A 22,862-nucleotide genomic window follows, 5' to 3' on the forward strand; every position below is an offset into this window, starting at 1 on the left:
AACTTAAATGCACCTCACCACTTTGCAGTGTACTCTTTTGTAATATTTAAGTGACATCTCACATCTGGCTTCTGTTCTGACTAGAGTTGGTGAGTCTCTGTCCTGATTGACATGGGGTAGTGCGTCTTCAAATCTCTTTTGTTTAAAAGGTAAAAATGAAATTTTTTAAATTACCAATGGCTATTTACAGTAAAGTTGTGGAATACAAAAATGAACACATTAGGAAGAAGCCTGTCTCAGGATCTTAACCCAAAACTAAATATAATCATGCCTCTGAATGGGTACTTATATAATTTAGTTCTACAGCCTGTAGAATAAAAAATCCTAAGCAATATTTTCTGGTTATATTACTACTTTTAGCTGATATGTGCACTTTTTTAATACATCTGTGCTATAAAAATTGTTTTACCGGCCCAAAAAGCACGACACAGCAACATTGGCTTGAACAATGGTTTGAGTTTGGGGTGGGACTTTCTCAACCACCTTACAGTTCAACTTACAGTGGTAGAGGTACAAACTTCAGCTTTAACTGCATTTCAATTTGTAGCTGCTTGTAGTATTTCCAAATTTTTTATTTTAAGAGTTTTCTCTAGTATGTAGTGTCTCTATCCTGCAGCACACCGCCAACTTCAGCAGTTACGCTGTATTGTGTTCCCCTGTTCAAATTGGTTCTGGGGAGTTCTGGAACACCTTTTGAAAAACGTTACAAAGTCTGAAGACAAATACCATGTAAAGTAGTTCAATGGAAAGGAGGAGGCGAGAACCGGCCTGGCGATATAAACAATATTTTAATGATTAACTTAAAAAAAAGACAAACACACACACATGACGGACATGTCCATAAACGATCTCTCTCTCGCCGCACCACCATCCGCAATCGCCGTTTATCCCTCTTGGAGGCTTAATTAGCCTGATAAGGGACCGGGTGTGTATAATCACTACCCGACCCCGTCCTCCGCCCTGTCACATACCACAACTCATGTATGGTAATGTAAAAACAAATATTGTGTCCATGTTCTGGAATGAAACATAAAGGGTTCTTTCCACCTCGATCTTCTTATCTGCAGCTCGACCTTGTTGCTTGAATTTTTTCTGCTTCTTCATGTTACAGTAATATTCCACACATTTGGCGACTGATTTTGTCTGCATATACAAAACAAGGTGTTTAGGAGGTGCTTTCTAAGACAAGCATCATCATTACTATTGCTCATTCTTAGGGAAAGGGAAAATCACACATTAAGTGTTATACTTAAGGGAAAAACTTAAGGTGTTTTATGCATTATGACTTACTTGTTATCCTTGTTAAATAATTCATTAATGCAGTACATTTTCATTCTGTTTAGGCAATAGTGTGAGGTTTCCATGGTTACATGGGCTGGCCTTTCACAATTTAGAAAGTGACATCAGCCACGTGATCATTTTGAATGATACAGAAGAATTATCTTGTATAATTTATGGCAGAAAAAATATAATATGTTTGTTGAAAAATAAAATAGTTGCTGGGTCCAACTGCTAACATTACTTACATTTTAACCAGTTATTTTAGAAGTTATCATAATATTTCTAATCTTGTAAACATCTCAAATAATGTGCAATAAAATGTCACTTCACATGTGGTTTGAGAGGTGTTTCTAACATTAGTATTGTTTAGATCCCAAACTTTATATTTTACTGTCCCACTTTTATGGCATTTAATGAAAAAAAAAAGACTTGTCCTGTCCTTAGAAAAAGCTTTCATAAAACTGATCTATTTGTATTATTGTTCTCAAATTCATATTGTGTTTTTATGCCAATTCCTTCCGAGTTTACTCAGATAATTGTGGAGATGTGGTCTTTTGGGAATCATTCACCAATGAAGCTTGTCTGTCCTCTATTGGACATTTTTGCTACTGCATCTGATTAAAAACTGCCATCAAAAGGTCATCTTTTGAAATATCAACCTAAAATTTGGATCAGATCTGGATTAGACATGTAGCTATGATGTTTTATATTTTTAAATTTTAGTTTGTGCTTCAATACAATAAATTAAACTCTAACTTCTTCACTGTTTTCACTTGCACAATAAACTGCAAAGAGACCGGGCTTAGGTCTGTACTCCCTAGCATTCATGAGTTACAACTGTTTAAGTTTACACCCAAATATCAAAAGAAAGGAATAATAACAATGAATGTGTATCCATGCCAACACTATTTAAGATATCAAATAACCCTTTACAATTTTACACCAGCAGTGTCTTGGCATTATTATAAAGAAGTTTGAAGCAATGGAGGTAAACATAAGAGGGATATTTAAGTGCCACACTTCCTTCTGCCAGTTGGTATGGTATGACTGTGACCCACAATAGTCACATCAATGTGATCAGCCTGCAAGGCCAAACATATGGCTCAATTTGGATGTAAATCACACGATGCACGCAGAAGATATGAGACACTTCCTGTTTCCTATTTTTTTCATTACTTTATCACCATGGTAACACAGTTCGATATATCAAAAATCAGTTCGCAATTTAGCATCGTCAAAGTCTTGGCATGATGTTGCCCACATTTGGTACCTTAAATATAAAATCCCTGGGAGGAGTATTTCAAATTCCAGAGCATGTATTTTTCAAACAATCCAAAATGGCCGATTTTCTGTTGGCGGAGATAATGACTGTCAGCGCGAAAGTTGTCCGGCTTGATGGGATCTCTATATGTTCCAATGACTGTAGGTGAAAAGGGGGGTGCTACAGAGCCCCCCCCATACATGCCCATTTCAGCAACTTTGCCCAGCACTAATTGCTGAAGACTCTGACGTGTGTGCAAACTTTCAAGAGTTTTCACGCATATTAAGTACCCCAAAAGTACTGAAAACCTAGAAAAGACGAAGAAGAACAATCTTTAGAAGAACAATAGGGTCTCCGCACTTTCAGTGCTTGGGCCCTAAATATAGCTGCAACTGTTTAATTTGCACCCAGTGGCTTTCGAAAAACAATGCAAGGTGGACACATACATTTGGCATTTGATATTATTCTAAGCAATTTTGAAGCAGTTTGAGTAAATACAAGAGGACTATTTTAAAGTCTCTTGTAAGAGCCACACTTCCTGCTGCCTGGTGATAGCAATTCAGGTAAACATAAGTGGGATATTTCAAAGTCTGTTAAAAGTGCCACAATTACTTCTGCCAGCTGGTGGTGCTACGACCGTGACCCACAATAGCCACATCAATGTGATCAGCCCCCAAGACAAAACATATCTCAATTTTGATCTACTGTAACTATTCCTTTAAGGTTATCTTAGGTTTTGTAGATTGAATGCAGTTCACACCCAATAATGCAGGGCTGAGAAAGTAGTAACAGGTTGATAAGCTAGAATGATGTTTAAAAAAGCTGTCACAGACCTCTTCCTTTTCTGCAGTGGTCTGTCCCAATAAATTATACTTAACAAACTTGGCGACAAAAGGGAATAACTAGAGGGATGCACTATTAGTGCTGAGGAGGAGTGGTGAGGTTGATGATGCTGACAGTTGTGTATTTTGTACAAGTGAGGAGGTGACTTGTCTTAGGCATCTAGCACTAGAGCCTTCTTAATATTAAGAGCTCTGCACTCCAGGAACCTCTAAAAAATTGCAACAAAAATCCAATCATCAACACATCAAGGCTAAATCCGTCAACTTTTAATTTGTGCATTTTCTCAAAGAAGGAAGAAGGAATGATAAAAGTTAAATAAAACTGCAATTGCTATTGAATCCCTAAAGATAATCACAACTGGTCCTGAACAGGTAAGACCTTCTGTTATAGTTTTGTTACTTTAGGATACGTTTTCATTGTATTTAAATTTTTCTTTTAACATTAGTAATGTAAATGCTCCACTAATCTAGCTTGATAAATCTCAAATCAAGTGCACTTCTCATGCTTTTAAAACCTTAAATGACAGTTTTTACTGTATTTTTATTTTTATGCATTACACAATGTAACACTTGCATTTTACTGTTCCGTGTCACTGTTTTTTCTGTATCTCTGTCTGTGGGTTTCTGGTGCATATTCATATTCAGCAAATATTTGAGCTCAGACACCAGATGCCATATAATTTCTGTATGTTTCATATGTCTCACCCCACCCATGCACTTGGACCTCCGCATTTTCCTCATCAGCCAAATCTGAGAGAGACCTGAGAAACAGTGCTACTCTGTTCTGTTATTGTATCTGGGGTAACCATTAAAAAAAAACATCTATTAGCTCTACAGCGGCGTAAAAGTGAGTCCAGTTAAATATTTTGTTTGTTAAATGAGATCTGTGAAAAGCATGTTTTAAGATACTGAATGTACTAGTCTATGTAGCTGCATTGTCACAAATCAACATAATAATACAGTTCAATGAGTAAAACTGTAATGTGCACAAATGGCATGAACATATTTTTTAAACTTGCTTTTGTTCCTTCATAGAGCTACAGAATAATTCTGTCACACTAATCACTTGTGCTTGGCTAAAAAGGATTTTAGGAATTTGGCTCATTTGAATCCAGCTGTGCTCTGTGTGTTGTCTTGCTCAACCACAGTGTTTCCGTCTTATTGATATGCTGGTGCACCTGCAAATTTCTTTACAGATAAAATTTGTTTTACATAGAAGAATCCATCTCCAGCCAGTCAATGTAAAGAAACTGATGTGAGCCCATAGAAATGCCATTGTTTTGACATTTTGTTCAAGATGTTTCTGCCATTGATCTACTAAGACTGTAGTAACTCCTTATATAGCCAACTCAAACTTTTGAAATCTGATCTTCAAAACAGCTAATTTAATGATCCCATTGAACTTGATTAGTTGTCTGACCTCTGTTTAAACTTTGTTAAAAGTGTCTTTGCATATTTGTTATTTAGTTTTCTTTTCTTCAAGAAAATGATAGCTCTGCATGCAATTGTCCAGTGGAGTTAGTCCTGAAAATGTTTTTTAATGGTTTTCATCAATACAGTATGTTCTTTATATGTATTAAAGTGTGCATTTTATTATGTATCTACCTAGGAGAAGTCTGTATTGAAACTCTCAGACCCTGACAGAGGCCTAATGGTGGATAAGGAAATTAAGAACAGGGATGGTAAATGTCTGAAGGAGGTTCATACAGTAACCGAGGCTTTGAAGACCCTGTACCGGGAGAAAATGTGCCCGCTAGAGAAGTACTATTGCTTCTCTGACTTCCACTCTTCAAGTCTTGAAGATGCAGACTTTGACAACAAGCCCATGATACTGGTGGTGGGTCAGTGCTCAACAGGCAAGACCACTTTTATCAGGTGAATATTACTCTGCTTTTGATCAATATGTATTATGAAAGAAGCTATAAATATAGGAGATATATAGCAAAATATTATTATAAAAAAATTGTTATGGCTAGATAACAGTAAAATAGTTGTACCATGATGCTAGAATGGGTTAAAATAATGTATAAATCTTAGATCAAAGCTCAAGATTATATATATATATATATACAAATATACTGATGAGTCAAAATAATATGACCACTCACAGGTTATAGTGAAACATTTTTGATGATCTCCTAAAAAGGCCACATGGCAAGTTCTAGGTAGATTATGGTAAGCGAACAATCAGTTCTCATAGTCAACGTGTTGGATGCAGGAGAAATGGGCAGGAGTAAAGACCTGAGCGACTTTAACAAGGGTCAAATTGTTATGGACAGACGACTGGGTCAGAGCTTCTCATAAAAACAAGGGTGATACAGCAAGGGTTGCTCCCGGTCAGCAGTACCTACTGACAGTGGTCCGAGGAGGAACAGACCACAAACCAGCGACAGGGACTTGGATCACCGATGTGCGAGGGCAGCGGAGGCTATCCTGTCTGGTCCAAACCGACAGAAGGTCTACTTTGGCAGAAGTCACAGAAAATTTGAATTATGGCCCCTGTCCAAAATCGAAAGCACCTACAATGGGCACGTGAGTGTCGGAACTGGACCTTGGAGCAGTGGAAGAAGGTGACCTGGTCTAATGAGTCTTGTTTTCTATTACATCACGTGGACAGCCATGTACACGTGCACCATTTACCTGGGGAAGTGATGGCACCAGGATGCACTGTCGGAAGATGACAAGCCTATGGAGGGAGCATGATGCTGTGGTCAAGGTTCTGCTCGGAAACCCTGTGTTTGGCTATTCATGTGGACTTCAATTTGAAATATGCCACCTACATAAACTTTGTTGCAGACCAGGTACACCCCTTGGCAATGGTATTCCCTGATGGCAGTGGCCTCTTTCAGCTGGATTAAATACCCTTCCACATGGCATGGCACACATTATTTGGGAATGGTTTGAGGAACATGATGAAGAGTTCAAGGAGTTGCCCTTCCCTTCATAGTCCCCAGATCTCAATCCGATTGAGCGTTTGTGGGATTCATGCTGGACCAACAAGTCAAATCAACGGCAGCTCCACCTTGCAACTTACAGGACTTGAAGGATCTGCTGCTAATTTCTTGGTGCAAGATACCACAAGACAACTTCAGGGGTCTTGTAGAGTCCATGCCTTGGCGGGTCAGCGATGTTTTGGCTCATCAGTGTATATGTACTTGAGTGAATCCAGAAATGTCCATGTCATATTTCATCCCAAAATCAAATTTCAAAAATAGAAATTATTTTGCATAGAGATGATTACAATTTGTTTCATTGTGATGTTGCTTTATTTCCATGACTATTAAAAATTACCATTAATGTAATATGAAAAATCTCATTCTCATAGCTGTAATACAGTTACATTTCTAACTTACAAATTTACTTAAAATATTTAATATTTTAAAATTTCATTTCAGATGTACATATTTTCATATTTAAGTAAGCCACTGAGAATTGGGTTGCTGACAGGATGCTTATTTTCATTATGGTCCTAAAAATAGGTTTTCTATCTACAAAATCGAATTTCTTATTTTTGGGATGACATATCATATGACTAGGATGGACATTTGTTGAGAGATTAATAGTTATGCAATCCAATGTTTGTGTTTGGATGTGTCTGTGTGTGGTAGATATCTTCTTGAACAAGATTATCCAGGAAGCCGAATTGGCCCTGAACCCACAACAGATAGATTCACCGCTATAATGCATGGAGAGATTGAGGGCATTATTCATGGTAATGCTCTATCTGCGGACCCCAACAAGCCCTTCCGCAAGTTCAGCCCATTTGGAACTACCTTCCTCAATCGGTGAGTGAGAAAGAACAAATGATGCAATAAGCAGAAATTATAATATTAAGGTCTAAAGGAAGACAAGAGTGAAAGCTCTGCTAAACTTGGCCAGACCCAGACAAAATAAATGCAGCAGCAGAGCTAACCCTTGAGAAAGGGTGGACATGACCAAGAGACTTATGAGCAAATGAATCATTATTTGGCTCAACTGACTGCATCCCTTCGAGGAAGCATCTGTGGTTGGGAAATACTTATTCCCATGTCCACCCAATTTTAATGATATTAGATATGCATTATAAAGCGGGAATGAATAATGTTCATCTCTTCTGTTTCTCAGATTCCAGTGTGCACATATACACAACAGAGTTCTAGAGAGTATCAGCATCATTGACACACCAGGGATCCTGTCTGTGGGCAAACACAGAATGAGCAGAGGTAGGAAGTTCCTTGTCAGACTGGTCTGGTTTACTGGTTTAAGAGGGGTTTTGGGAACTTGTCAGCTGATCAGGATGAAAGACAAGCTGGCAAACCAGGCAAGCAGACCATTTTAAACCAGCTAAGAAAGCTAACTTAGTTTAAGCAAATTTTTCAGTAGGGGTAAAGGATGTTTTTGAGCTACATTATAGCATAAAGCAACCAATGAAAAAATAAAACAACATTGCTCTAACTTGTAAGTCATATACCCAGGAGAAAAAGGAAAAAATAAAACAGTAAAAGCCAGCCTAAGCTGGTTTCCCTGTCTGATTTTGGGCACTTTCTAGCTGGTTAGCTTAAACCATCTAAAACCAGCATGTAAAGGGGTTTAGACGGGCAAGGAGGAGGCGAGAACCGGCTTGACAATATAAATTATATTTTAATAAAAAAATTAAACAAAAGACACAAACACACATATGACGGACAGCTGCCCATAAACGATCTCTCTCTCTCTATCACACCACCATCCACAGTCGGCCTTTATCCCTCTCGGAGGCTTAATTAGCCTGATAAGGGACCAGGTGTGTAAAATCACGACCCGGCCCTGCCCTCCACTCTGTCACATTCCTCCCTCGTTCTCTCAAGCCGGGGAGCCCCTTTCCCTGGAGGAGGGTGTGCCCTAAGCCCCGTCTGCCAGCAGGTCATCCCCACCTTCCTGAATCTGGGAGGGGACAGGGGGAGGGAAACAAAAATTATTAAAATATGGAAGGGTTCTTCTTGTAACAGTGTAGTACTCCCCCCAAAAAACACTGTAAAATTTTTAAGAGAGGGAAAAGGACAACGCGGAGTGACAGTAGGAGAGAGGGAGAGAGGAGAGAGAGAGGAAAAAAAACTTGGCGGTTCTCCGATATGCTGTAGCTTGGTACTCGGCCACTCCTACACCCTCTACTGAACGACAGCCTCGCCTCCCCGGATAAAATTGTAAATTGTAAATTCTTCCATCATGTACTCACCCTCATGCCATCCCAGATGTGTATGACTTTGTTTCTTCTGCTGAACAGAAACAAAGATTTCTAGAAGCATATTTCAGCTCTGTAGGTCCATTCAATGCAAACTAAACTTTGAAGGTCCAAAAAGCACATAAAAACAGCTTATAAGTAATTCATAAGACTCCAGTGAAAAAAATCTGTATCTTCAGAAGTTATATGTTAGGTGTGGGTGAGAAAAAGCTAGATTTTTGTCCTTTTTTACAATACAGTTTTCCTCCCTGCCCAGTAGGTGGCGATATGCACAAAGAATGTGAATCGGCAAAAACAAAGTAATAATAATGTTAAAGTGAAAGTGGAGATTTCAAGTAAAAAAGTACTTCATGTCACGAGGAATCAAATTTTCCTTGCTATTTTGACACACAGTATAAGAGGTCTTTCTACTAAAATTTCAGAAATCAAAACTTAATCCTCAATACAACTAGGGGGCTCATTAATTCATGACCGCCTCTACAGTGAAAAAACATCAATTCCTACTTTACATCATTGCACCCTTGGCACCGCCCACTGGTGCTCAGTTTGTAGAGCTACGGACAACTGAGAGGGAGCAGGACAAACAGGCCTAGTGTGGCCTACTAACTATTCCTGAACACCAAAGGGGACCCATCTGTAAAATATATATATATTTTTTATATATATTCATGCACAAGACAGACATCTTTGACCATTGTCATGTATCTCAGGCCACTTTTAAAAGGCTCGGTGTCAACTTTAAGGAGAAAAGGAGAGCTCATTCAGTTTCATCAGCTGCTCTGGCTCTTGCTATTTTGAGCACAAACTCCTCCTGGATGTGTTTGTTTGCTCATGTATGTAAACATGCACTAGATGGATGTCTTTGATCATTTTAATGCATTTCCAGTGATGTGATACTGTATGTGTGTGCGTCTATTCACTGTGCTTAATATACAGTTTATTATTGGATGCAATGTGTTGGATGGGTGTAATGTGTAAATCCTGAAATGTAGTTTTATAACGTTGAGGTGCTTGTTCATTCTCTTCCGATTGAGTTTCAAATATGGCTGTATTTAAGGGGCTGCATGACTTTAGCCAATTATTAAAGTGCCTTCCACAAGCTTCTCAGAATAAGTAGCTGTCGCATTTTGTCAAATTCCTCCAGACAGAACTGATTTAACTGAGTCAGGTTTTTAGGCCTCCTTGTTTCATCAGACCAGAGGACATTTCGCCAAAAAGTAAGAACTTTGTCCCCATGTGCACTTGCTAACTGTATTCTGGCATTTTTATGGCAGTTTTGGAGCAGTGGCTTCTTCCTTGCTGAGCAGTCTTTCAGGTTATGTCGATATAGATCAGTTTTACTGTGGATATAGATACTTGTCTACCTGTTTCCTCCAGCATTTGCACTTTTCAATCCAAACAACGTTCATCTCCAGGAGACAGAATGCATCTCCTTCCTAAACATTATGATGGCTGTGTGGTCCCATGGTGTTCATACTTGCATACTATTGTTGTACAGAAGAATGTGGTACATTCTGGCATTTGGAAATTTCTCCCAAGGATGAACCAGATTTGTGGAGGTCCACAGGTTTTTTTCTGAGGTCTTGGCTGATTCACATGATGCCAAGCAAAGAGGCACTGAGTTTGAAGGTAGGCCTTAAAATACATCTACAGGTACACCTCCAATTGACTCCAATTAGCAAATTAGCCTGTCAGAAGCTAATTGGCTAATTGCCTAAAGGCATGACATCATTTTCTGGAATTTTCCAAGCTGCGTAAAGGCACAGTTAACTTAGTGTATGTAAACTTCTGACACACTGGAATTGTGATATAGACAATTAACATTGAAAAATCTGTCTGTAAACATCCATCCATCCATCTTCAACCGCTTATCCGAAGTCGGGTCGCGGGGGCAGCTGCTCCAGCAGGGGGCCCCAAACTTCCCTATCCCGAGCCACATTAACCAGCTCTGACTGGGGGACCCCGAGGCGTTCCCAGGCCAGTGTGGAGATGTAATCTCTCCACCTAGTCCTGGGTCTTCCCCGAGGCCTCCTCCCAGCTGGACATGCCTGAAACACCTCCCTAGGGAGGCGGCCAGGGGACATCCTTACCAGATGCCCAAACCACCTCAACTGACTCCTTTCAACGCAAAGGAGCAGCGGCTCTACTCCGAGCTCCTCACGGATGACTGAGCTCCTCACCATATCTCTAAGGGAGAAGCCCGCCACCTGAGGCTTCTGAGGAAGCCCATTTCGGCCACTTGTACTCGCGACCTAGTTCTTTCGGTCATGACCCAACCTTCATGACCATAGGTGAGGGTAGGAACAAAAATTTACCGGTAGATCGAGAGCTTTGCCTTTCGGCTCAGCTCTCTTTTTGTGACAACGGTGTGATAGAGCGAGTGCAATACCGCCCCCGCTGCCCCGATTCTCTGGCCAACCTCCCACTCCATTGTCCCCTCACTCGTGAACAAGACCCCGAGGTACTTGAACTCCTTCACTTGGGGCAAAACCTCATTCCCTACCTGGAGTACGCACTCCATCGGTTTCCTGCTGAGAACCATGGCCTCAGATTTAGAGGTGCTAATCCTCATCCCAGCTGCTTCACACTCGACTGCCAAGCAATCCAGTGAGAGCTGAAGGTCACGGACCGATGATGACACGAAGACAACATCATCTGCAAAAAGCAGCGATGAGATCCCCAGCCCACCGAACCGCACACCTTCCCCACTCCGACTACGCCTCAATATCCTGTCCATGAATATCACAAACAGGATTGGTGACAAAGCGCAGCCTTGGCGGAGACCAACCCCCACATGGAATGAACTCGTGAGTATCCCCACACCCGCCCATCGCCTCACACCCTGGGAAACTCCAGAGAAGAATAGAGTCCATCCCCTATCCAGGAGTACGGATCCAGAGCCAAAACTGTGCATCGATGTAAGCCCCACCAGATCCAACTGGTAACGCTCCACCTCCCACACTAGTTCCGGCTCCTTCCCCCCCAGTGAGGTGACATTCCACGTCCCCAGAGCAAGCCTTTGCTGCCCGGGTCTGGTCCGTCGAGGCCCACGGCCTTCACTGCCGCCCATATGGCAGCGCACCCGACTCCTGCGGTTCCTCCAATGGGTGGTGGGCCCAAGGGATGTAGAGGGGGGTTTCACGTCGCTTCTTCGGGCTGTGCCCGGCCGGGCTCCGTGACAAGCCCGGCCACCAGGCGCTCGCCGACGAGCCCTCCATCTGGGCCTGGCTCCAGACGGGGGCCCCGGGCTTCCTCCGGGCAGGGTAACTCCTCCTCTTTCCGTTTTTTCCATGGAGTCATTGTGAACCATTCTTAGTCTGGCCCTTCACCTGAGACCACTTTGCCTTGGGAGACCCTACCAGGAGCACATGGCTCCAGACAACACAACCCTCAGGATCATAAGGGCACACAAACCTCTCCACCACGATAAGGTGCTGGTTCCCGGAGAGGTCTGTAACATGTAAACAATTATTGGAAAAATGACTCGTGTCATGCACAAAGTAGATGTCCTAAACAACCTGCCAAAACAATAGTTTGCTAATATTAAATCTGTGGAGTGGTTAAAAAAATGAGTTTTAATGACTTCAACCTAAGTGTATGTAAACTTCTGACTTCAACTGTATCATATTGCTTCTAAAGATATGGATTAAGCTACTGGAGTCTTATGGATTACTTTTATGCTACCTACGTATATATACTTTTTGGACCTTCAAAGTTCTGGCCAGCATTCACTTGCATTGTATGGACCTACAAAGCTGAAATATTTTTCTAAAAATCTTTGTTATTGTTCAGAAGAAGAAAGAGAGTCATACACATCTGGGTGATTAAGTGATTAAATGATGAGAGAATTTTCATTTTTGGTTGAACTATCACTTTAGACCAGGTTAAACCACCTTAGACCATCACAATATCTTAGGCTAGTTTTAGCTGGAATTTCCCCCAGCAAGGTAGTCAAATGTTAAGCCCTTCGCCAGGCCTTCTTGTGCACTCCATATGCAAGTGATTTGCAGAGGTGGAGTCGAACTGATGTCACACTCAGACTACAAACATTAACACTAGAGTGAGCTCTCAGATCAGCTCTTTAGTACACGCAATATAATTTGGTGCATAATATGCACTGATGCTGACTGATCTTATGTCTGTATATTACCTCAACATTTCTCTCTCTTCTTTTAGGGTATGATTTTCCAGCAGTGATTTGCTGGTTTGCAGAGCATGTAGACCGCATCATCCTCTTGTGTGATGCACATAAGCTAGATATCTCTGATGAGTTCTCACGCACTATAATGGCATTGCGAGGCAATGAGGACAAACTCAGAGTGGTGCTCAACAAGGCTGACATGGTGGACTCCCAGGAGCTGATGCGAGTGTACGGCGCACTCATGTGGTCACTAGGAAAAGTGTTCTGCACTCCAGAGGTTCTCAGAGTCTACATTGGGTCTCTCTGGTCCTCACCAATGCATATGACCGACAATCAAAGACTGTTTGAGCAAGAGGAGGCAGACCTTTTTGCAGATATTCAGAACCTGCCACGGAATTCTGCATTGCGAAAACTCAATGATCTGGTCAAACGGGCACGGCTTGTGAGGGTGAGGTCGTTTAATCACAAATAGTAGAAAACCAAAGTTACTCGTACATTCCATTCTTGATTTGCTTTCCACTATCAAAATGACTGTTATAAATATTAATTTATATTTGAATTACAGTATACTGTATACTGTACACTAAAAGGAGACATTTAATGCCCTTGGATATGTAGAGATGTTGGTTTACTGTTCTTACCAGTATGTGGTTGAATCTATACCTGTCAAGAACACATCTAGATTATATTTAATCACAAATGAAAGGAAAAAGACAATTTGTAAGCCTTCATTTGCCATTGTGACATTATTTTCACGACAATTAAGCACATTTCCCCCCAAATTCTTATTCTTGTAATGCAAAAAATAATAATAGTAAAAAATAAATACAAATACATTCATTATTTAAATAAAATAAATAATGAAAGGCCTATATTATTTCAATTGTGTATTTATAATGGCAGCAGCCATTTGCACTAAGTGCAAATAGTGATAGATGCTTTTTTTGTTGTTATTTGTAAATAACAACAAAAAGCAACTTCACCTGAGTAAATGTGAATAGATTCTATTTGCACCCCTAATTAAACACTAACATACAGTATAAGCGCATCCCTGCAGTGTGTTTATTGTGTTTATTTAGAGTCCCATAGACACCCTACCCCTAAACCTAACCCAAACCTTACCTTACAAAAATTGACCATGGTTTTACTACAGTAACCATAGTATCACCGTGGTATTTAGTAGTAAAATCATAGTAAACCACAATATAAACATGGTCACTATATTACCACCATATTACTGTAACACCATGGTTAATTGCATTAAAACTATGGCCAAAAACCATTGTTACTACAATGTTACTGTATTAAAAGTATGGTTAATTTTTTCCCATTTCAAACCTTTCTCTCAACTCTCCACCATGTTCCCCCAAAAATGAAAAAACAAAAAAAACAATGAACCTTTATATGCATTTCTATTACTATATGTAGTATCAAAAGAAATATTGAGAGTGGAGACAGGATGGGAAAAAGTGGGACTTGAACCCAGGACATCTGCTTCATAAAACTCACCCATACCATCTTTACACGCTATGCTATTGCAGAAAAACTTGGAAGAAAATTTATAGCAGTATTATTTGTAATTTATGCCTTTATGCTGATTTAAATAACAATAAAAAATTAAAAAATAATAAAAAATAAAAACATTGAATTACAGTAGTTAACAATAATACAAAACAGTAAAAAGTCATGATAATATAATGAGAATCACCACTGAGATTAATGGGAATTACAGAAAAAATCAAAATGTAAAGACACATACGGCAATTATGCAAAAATGCACAATGCAATAAATAAATAAATCATAAATAAGCTTCAGTTTCTTTTGGCAACATATGTCTTACATTCTTATTTGATTTTGGTGTCAAATGTAACCTATCTTTATTTGAGATTCACCATATTAATTCATTTGGGTCCTGATGACCATAAAATTGAGCTGTGTCACTATTCCACAATGTGTGGCATACCTATTGGTGCTTTTGCTTGAAAATGTGTGAGCCACTCATTCCCATGAAAGCAAAAAAGATGAAAGCAAACAAAAGAATGTGTGAAGTGTCTTTTTGCGCTCTATGATTATAATCATAAAATATCTTGTTTTGGTTAGTTGATACTAAAACATTAATGAGTTTTCTCTTATCTCACTTCTTCACCCACAGGCTCATGCTTACATCATTAGCTTTCTAAAAGAACAGATGCCTTTAGTTTTCTGCAGAGGTAAGAAGAAGAGAGATCTTATTTATGACCTTCCCATGATCTTCTCAAGAATCCAACAAAGGCATCAGATTTCACCTGGGGATTTTCCAGATTGTGCAAAGATGCAGGTTTTTAACCGTCTATATTATTTTATATGATCAAGTATACTTCAAAGCAAGCATGCCCGTTTTAAATTTATTTCCCTTCAGTATAGAAAAGTGCATGAGAGCAGTGTTGTAGTACTTGAGATCGGTCTTTCTCAGAATCGACCGCATTTTTACTTGGTCTCAGACAAAGACGACTCAGGATTTTATTTCAAGACCGGTCAAGTCCACAACTGCGTGTATATCACAAAATTGCCTGTGCATTGTCTGATTTATTTGTTAACATCGTTACTATGATTGGATGTAAAACTTAAAATGCAAGCAATATCTTCATAATAATTTGATCAATAATTTGTCACTCATTATTGTTCTAACAAACTCTAGTCCACTGTCAAAGGCAACTCCTCACATGCCCACAAAATGATGCTTCATCATCACACTTGTATTAAAAACATTCAGTCAGTGAACCGAATGATTGAATAGATCAGGTGTATTGTTTTACTCACAGACTAAAAGCTGTTTATTTGTGCACAGCATACTTGGCTTACTTGTTGTGTTTCTCTCATGAAACCTAAACGAATATGAGAAACTGTTACATACTAAATTACAATTACTAAAAGCAAATTTTTCTGTTTTAAACAAGTCCAAAAACACTGTGATTCCATGTGTAGATTCTGAGGTACTGTATGTAATCTTCCCGGATCACCGGTGAATAGAGGCGGGGCGGCTGCTCTCGGGTCCTAGTGCCTGCCGGATCCAACCTCTGTCAGTGCCACAATAGTATCCAGCTGCAGACCCGCAGCACCACCAGTTTCAGAACCCCAGCGCCAGAACCTGAAGTGAGGGGCGGAGCTTACGTTCGAAACCGAGTAGCGCCACCTAACGTTTTGGAGAGTACTTTGCTTTTATTACAAACGAAACATCATACTTTATACGTATGTTATAATGATTCTTTAAGGTACAGTACAATAAGCACTTTAAAACATTGATCTTGTGTAATGTGATTGTATATAGTTATCCGTTTCATTGTATTATGAGAGTTACTTCCTGATCATGATGGTGAAAAAAAAATGCTTGAAACTTATGGGCATTTTATATAAAATATAATTTATTTCACAAGAACATGTGCAGCATGCATTTTTCTTTATGTAAAATAAAACATGTCAAAAAACTAAAAAAGAGAGAAAATTCAGCATAATTTTAAAAGAAACAATAAAAATATATACAACAAATGACCAATTCACCCCTAGGCCCATTTTATCATGACAATCCTGTATAAATTAAACTTAAAATGTATCAAATGAGGAATTCACTCTCAGGCCCATTTTGTCCTTACATTCTTGCTAAAATAACTCCATGTCATCCCTGAACACAAAATGAAATAGAAAGGGCTCTCTGGAAGCTTCTGACTGTTCCAGGAGACAAATTAAATATTTAGCAGATAAACGCTGAACTTAATATATGCGATAATTTTTCACAACATGATGTCAAAAACGTTACACAACTCACCATGCTCTCCGCCATGCTTGTCTCATTGTCAATAACTCCGCCCCTCACTTCAGGTTCTGGCGCTGGGGTTCTGAAACTGGTGGTGCTGCGGGTCTGCAGCTGGATATGTCTCGTCAGTGCAACTTTTTCTTTCTCTATCAACAACTCGATTTTTACCAGGTGCAACTTTATTTCTGGAAAAAAGAGTAAATAAATAAAAAAATAAAAATATATTTGCTGTGCTGTTGCAAGAATTAATTTGCAAGAACAAATCTACAAATTGGAAAAGACACAAATTTGCTGGTTTTTCATTATCCAATTAGCACTCTTGGCATCTGTGACCTCATTATACAGCATACCTATATAACTTGCATTTTTTGTATAGCCTAATTTCAAACATTAAAAGTTCACGTTACTAAGACAGACAGAAAACATGGAAAAGTTCTTGAAAAGGAAAACTAACCACGATGGTTATGTGGGAAAGTGGTGTGCCATAGGATTATTTAATCGTAAAAAGTGTGCCGTGGCAGAAAAAAATGGGGAAGCACTGACCAAAACCACAAAGAGTTCATCTGCAAAAAAGTGTCTGTGGCAGGGCGGAGGGCGGGGCCGGGTCGTGATTCTACACACTCGGTCCCTTATCAGGCTAATCAAGCTCTCGCCCTGCCACAGTGGCCAAAAGAAAACACACAGCAGGATGTAAATTCTGCAATGCAATGCTTACCAAGCTGGCCGAGATGGAAAGGAAGCATATAGAAAAGCAAGCTATGTATAAGTGATGTTAGCAAAGCTAACTAGCTAACGTTAGCAATCAGCCTCTTGCTACATTCCATTCAACTCGGAAAGTTGAAATTTCCAACTTCTTACTGGGAAAAATGGAATGCCACTTTAACTTGTAATTACAACTTCAAAAGTCATGCGGAAATTTGTAACTATGATATATGCACCCAGGAAGATGAATGGAATGCAGCTTCAGTACCTAAACTCATCTTCACTCCTTACCCAAAGAGATCTAGTGAGTATTAGCTATACATACCTATGTATTTACATAGGGTGCTAGTTTCAGTTGCTTGCCAGCTATTTGCCACCTAACTAGGAGCACAAACTACCTAGTTTAGTTAACATATATTGAGGGATGTAGCTAATGCAGTGTTAACTTTTTGAGAGATTGAAGGGACAGGGCATGCAGTGACAAATTGTTGTTCCCAAGTTATTATCAAGTTTTTGCTTGTGAGAAACAATGACGAGAAAGGCCACATAAATCTACGTTACATCAACATTAGCTAATGTCAGCTCTGACATAAACGCTACACGCCGCAGTAACACTCCCTCACTTGGGTGAGAGAGCTAGAGATGTGATAGCAGAGAGTGGAGACCGAGTAATGCGCTTCCACTTTTACATTTTACAAAATTACATTTTAAATAGGCTGCTTTGCTTATGTTTGGCGTTCTCTGTTCTATTTTCTAGATTTAGCTATGTGGTTAGCAAAGTCCACACAAGGCTTGTAGTTGGTTCAAAAACTAAAAAAAACTTACTATATTGTTTAAGAAAAGACAGACAAAAAGTGAAGACTTAAGTATTGAATAACTGTTTTATATATTCTGTACTTAATGATGGTTTCTAGGGGAAGAGTCATCCAGAAAACCTGATGCGATGCTTGCACAAAATGTTGATCTTTCAGATCAATTTCAGGAGTGCCTATGGTTTGCATGTTCCACATTTTATCGTAAGTGTGTCATGCAATGTGGGACTCACATTGGTCTGGTCTTGGTCTTGACTTCGTCTCAACCCCCCAAATTCTTGGTCTTGTCCCTGTCTCGATACACTCTGGTCTTGGTCTTGACTTGGTCTCGGTTTAGGTGGTCTTGACTACAACACGGCATGAGAGTTAAAAGTTGTGGTAACACTTTACAATAAGGTTGTAAAGTTCACGCATCAGTTAACGCTGCAAAAAAGACCAGCTTAATCAGCATGCAAATCCCAGGCTGGTCTAGGCTGGTTCTGTCAGCACACAAAACACAACATGAGCCTTTAAGCAGGGAATGCAATCATTTTTCAATCAGTTATTAGTCTTGGTTAATGTTCATTTCTGCATACAGTATACTAATACATTTTAACATTAAAAGATCTTTATGTGGTAAAGTGTGACCAGATATATTATATCTGTTTGATTTCTATTTTCATCCACACATATGCACAGGAGCGACTCATGAGTTATGATTTTGCCAAGTTTAAAGGCCTCAAGCCTAAGCTCTTAGCTGGTTTGGACGAGCTCCTAAACACTGACATTGCCAAGCTGATGCCTCTTCTACAGCAAGAAGAACAGGAGGCAGCTGAACAACTTGTGGTGCAAGGAGGAGCCTTTTTAGGGACCAACAAGGGGCCTTTTATAGAAGGGAACCCCTTTCATCAGTGTGGATCCAATGAAGAAAGTGATCATGTCTCAGACAAAGAATGGGTGGTATCAAAAGATAAGCCAAAGTTTGATGAGCTCTTTTACAACCTCTCGCCCCATGAGGGTAAGCTTAGTGGGACTAAAGTGAAGGACTGGATGATGAGCACTCGTCTCCCCAGTTCAGTCCTGGGACGAATCTGGAAGCTATCAGATGTGGACTGTGATGGCATGTTAGATGATGAGGAGTTTGCTTTGGCCAACCATCTCATTGAGATAAAGTTGGAGGGCTTTGGGCTCCCTCATGAGCTGCCTGCTCATCTCGTGCCTCCCTCCAAAAGAAGGCGCAAATGCTCGGACACTGAGAATAGAGACAATAATTAAGGGTCTGCATTTCTTAATGTTTATGATGATAGTGTTAAAGACTCCATGAAATCGCATGACAAAAACAGTTCTCTTTTCTGTGTTGACGTATATCCTATTGAAACAGTGCTCGCCCACTTTTTCTGGTTCCGGTAGTATTTTCCCCATTCATCTTTTCCATAGGTATTTCTTAAAAACCTCCATAAAAGAATTATAAGCCATGAACCAAACCAACCATTTCTGAGGTAAATCACAACATTACAAACTTTGATTTAAAGCAAAAAATTATTTGAAAATCGGACAAAATGTTCATGGATATTGTAGTTCTTCACCAGGAATTCTGCTATTAAATGCCATTTTTAAACAATGAAGTTGAAATAATGCAGACTTCAACAGACGCATATACTATTGATTAACAACCTCAAAGCTGCCTATATTTAAATGCGTATAAGATATTGTTAATGATCAAATCACGTATGGAGAAAATGAATGGGATTTTTACTTCCAGAACCAGACTGTGCATTCTATTAGGGGTAGGGACATTCTCATTATAGAGAGCATTTGATTGGACAAAATCTGTGTAGTGCAAGCTGGGTCATCTATGTTTTTGGTCTGTTTTCCAGGAAGAGAAAGACTTTTAAATGTGTGTATCTGTTAAAAGGTTTTTCCCCCAACATTTAAGTGTACACTAGCATATAGATGGCAATTTATCAGACATGGACTAAAGGCAGAAATTATTTTGCCAGAGATGGAGCACTTGTATTAAAATGAAGGGGAGAAATTGGAACACCCAATTTGGCAGGTGTAGAACAGGAAATTCCACCTTAAATGTAAAATGAGCCAATCGCCTTTTAGATACAGACTTCAACTGTCAGTAACACACATAAGCATTAGCTGGACCAGCTTGAAAAATATTACACAAAAATTGCACAATTTATGCATACAATTTATTACTTCTGATTTGAAATATGTTATTTGATCGGAATTTGAAATATGTTATTTGATCGTAATCTTGACCAACCATTTTGGTGATTTCTGTCTTTCCCCATTCAATTAGACAGGAGCTGTACTTTTATGCCGCTTGTATCCATAGAAGATAGATTGTTCTTTATTCAACCTTTAGGTTAGCAACAATACTTAACACAATGTATAGATTAGAAAATGTCTACTCACTCCTATAATGCCTGAACTTGGTGTGCAAGTTTAAGTTGAAATTCATACAGCAAATCAATCTAAAAAAAAGAAAGTGTTTTGGTGGTTTACCCAAGGGTTGGAACAGGTTATCTGTTCTTGTTGCTTTTCTGCTGCAGTACATTATGCATCTCTGTTTAATTGTCATTGAGTTGATTCATGGGTTGAATAATTGTTTAAAGGAATACATTTTTAGCATGCTCAGTAGTCTAACACCGCTCATCAATATCAATTGATAAAATCAAAGAAGGCAGTACAAAGAAGTGGGAACCTAGTAGATAATTCCAGTGGCACACATCAGCAAAGTCAGCATTTAAGATTAAGAATGTTAGTGCCATACATTTACCATACAACTAAACATGCAATATATTAGCTCAATATTTTAAGATGGCGCTGAAGTACAGGCCGACAGTTAATTCCAAGGATGCAAACTACTCACCTTTTGACAAAATTCGCCATTTTGAATTGAAATAAAATCATGTTTACATTATGTGATTCTTAAGTCATTCATGATTGTGAGTGTGAAAACATTAACAGAGCAGTTAAGACAAAGAGTGAATGTATGCATATTGTGAATGAATTGAATGAATGTGGTTATCTGGCTAACTTTTGAAGTTTACTTTTTGTTATTAACAATTTGTATTGATTCCATGCAGCAAATCAAATAAACAACAGAAAATGCAGAAACAAACCACATAAAATCACAACTTTTCCTCCGAACATTAAATCCTAGCCCACACTCCCTCCTCCAATACCAAGTTTAAATCTTTCTCACATAATCTCTTGAGAGAAGTTGAAGGTCCGTCCCCTCTGAATTAGCAGGGAGTAATACACTGATGCCTCTTCCAAAAGCAGTAATCACCACTCCCAGAGTATCTGCCGCTTTAGAGGGGTGTTCGCTACTCCCAAAAATAGTACAAAGCAGGTGGCACAGCTGTAAATACTTAAAGAATTGAGACCTGGGGATCCCAAAATGTTGAACCAAAATTTCAAAGGATCTCAACACTCCACTCTCATATAGGTCACAGAGTGTAGTAACCCCCCTCACAATCCACTCTGTCCAGCAGAAAGGGGACTTATTAATACATAATTTTGGGTTCAGCCATATGCTCAAAGAAATATTTAAATAAATGTCAGAGTTTAACACTCTGGACACTTTTGTCCATACCTCATGCAAATGCGAGTTAACAGGGTGTACCTTAACTTCTCCGGTTAGTTTGATAGAAAGGCTTTGCAATGGCAAATAGGGGCAAGAACTTCCTGTTCAGTACAAAACCAGGGAGGGGCTCTATCAGGTGGAAGCAACCAATGAGCCAAATGTCTGAGACCGAATACATATTAATAATACAAAATCTTGAGTAGGCCTAGCCCACCTTTGTCAATCGTTCTATGCAACTTACTGAAATGTAGTCTGGGACGTTTACCATTCCAAATAAAGGACTTCGCTATGATATAATATGAAATTGCTTGAAATAAGAGAGGGGGACATCTACAGGGAGAGATTGTAGCAGGTGGTTGAATTTGGGAATACAATTCATTTTAATAACATTAACCTTCCCAATCATAGATAAATATAATGAAGCCCACCTGTCCACATCTCTCAAAAAAATGTTTATCAAAGGGTCAAAATGAACTCTAACTAAATCAGACAAATTTGCTGGGAATAAAATACCCAAATACTTAATGCCCTGTTTGGGCCACTGGAAGGCACCCTGCTGAAAAGCCATTACCTGGCAGTATGCTGTCAAAGCCAAAGCTTTGAATTTAGACCAATTAACGCTGTATCCTGAGAACTTAGAAAAGGAATTTATACACCCCTGGAGTCAGAAGTTCGAATCCAGGGTGTGCTGAGTGAATCCAGCCAGGTCTCCTAAGCAACCAAATTGGCCCGGTTGCTAGGGAGGGTAGAGTCACATGCGTTAACCTCCTTGTGGTCGCTATAACGGCATGGATGCCGCAGAGAATAGCATGAAGCTTCCACACTTGCTATGTCTCCGTGGTAATGTGCTCAACAAGCCACGTGATAAGATGTGAGGATTGACGGTCTCAGACTCGGAGGAAACTGAGATTCGTCCTCCGCCACCCGGATTGAGGCGAGTCACTACACCACCACGAGGACTTAGAGCACACTGGGAATTGGGCATTCCAAATTGGAGAGGAAAAAAAAGAAAAGAAAAGGAATTAATAATTCTGTGGAGGCAAGGCATAGATCTAGTAGGGTCAGAGACGAATAATAAATTATTATCTGCATAAAGCAAAAGCTTATGCACCACACCTCCCGCCACAACCCCTGGAAAATCATCCTCCTTTCTTATCGCAGCTGCTAATGTTTCCTGGTTAAGACAGAACAATAATAGGGAAAAAGGGCAACCCATACCAGGCCACTACCGGGTATCTATAAAGTAACT

At 39.5% G+C, this 22,862-nt stretch overlaps 1 protein-coding gene across 1 annotated transcript; it reads left to right on the plus strand.

Moving 5' to 3' along the window:
• The first annotated feature begins 3,539 nt into the window (after nucleotides 1–3,539).
• On the plus strand, nucleotides 3,540–20,987 carry ehd2a (EH-domain containing 2a). The gene is made up of 8 exons (XM_052113201.1): nucleotides 3,540–3,756; nucleotides 4,129–4,231; nucleotides 4,994–5,259; nucleotides 6,993–7,169; nucleotides 7,489–7,586; nucleotides 12,761–13,173; nucleotides 14,879–15,043; nucleotides 18,709–20,987. The coding sequence occupies exons 3-8, from the start codon at nucleotides 5,036–5,038 to the stop codon at nucleotides 19,282–19,284; spliced, it is 1,653 nt and encodes a 550-aa protein (XP_051969161.1). The 5' UTR covers nucleotides 3,540–3,756; nucleotides 4,129–4,231; nucleotides 4,994–5,035; the 3' UTR covers nucleotides 19,285–20,987.
• The last annotated feature ends 1,875 nt before the right edge of the window (nucleotides 20,988–22,862 follow it).

This window comes from Xyrauchen texanus, chromosome 3 (genome assembly GCF_025860055.1).
Source record: "Xyrauchen texanus isolate HMW12.3.18 chromosome 3, RBS_HiC_50CHRs, whole genome shotgun sequence".
NCBI classification, from domain to species: domain Eukaryota; kingdom Metazoa; phylum Chordata; class Actinopteri; order Cypriniformes; family Catostomidae; genus Xyrauchen; species Xyrauchen texanus.

What these genes read in the sequence shown, in the direction of transcription:
- ehd2a (XM_052113201.1), top strand. Translation starts at nt 5,036, where the DNA reads ATGGTGGATAAGGAAATTAAGAACAGGGATGGTAAATGTCTGAAGGAG. An exon ending in GGCAAGACCACTTTTATCAG is followed by an intron (nt 5,260 to 6,992) that starts GTGAATATTACT and finishes TGTGTGTGGTAG; the next exon opens with ATATCTTCTTGAACAAGATT. An exon ending in AACGGGCACGGCTTGTGAGG is followed by an intron (nt 13,174 to 14,878) that starts GTGAGGTCGTTT and finishes CTTCACCCACAG; the next exon opens with GCTCATGCTTACATCATTAG.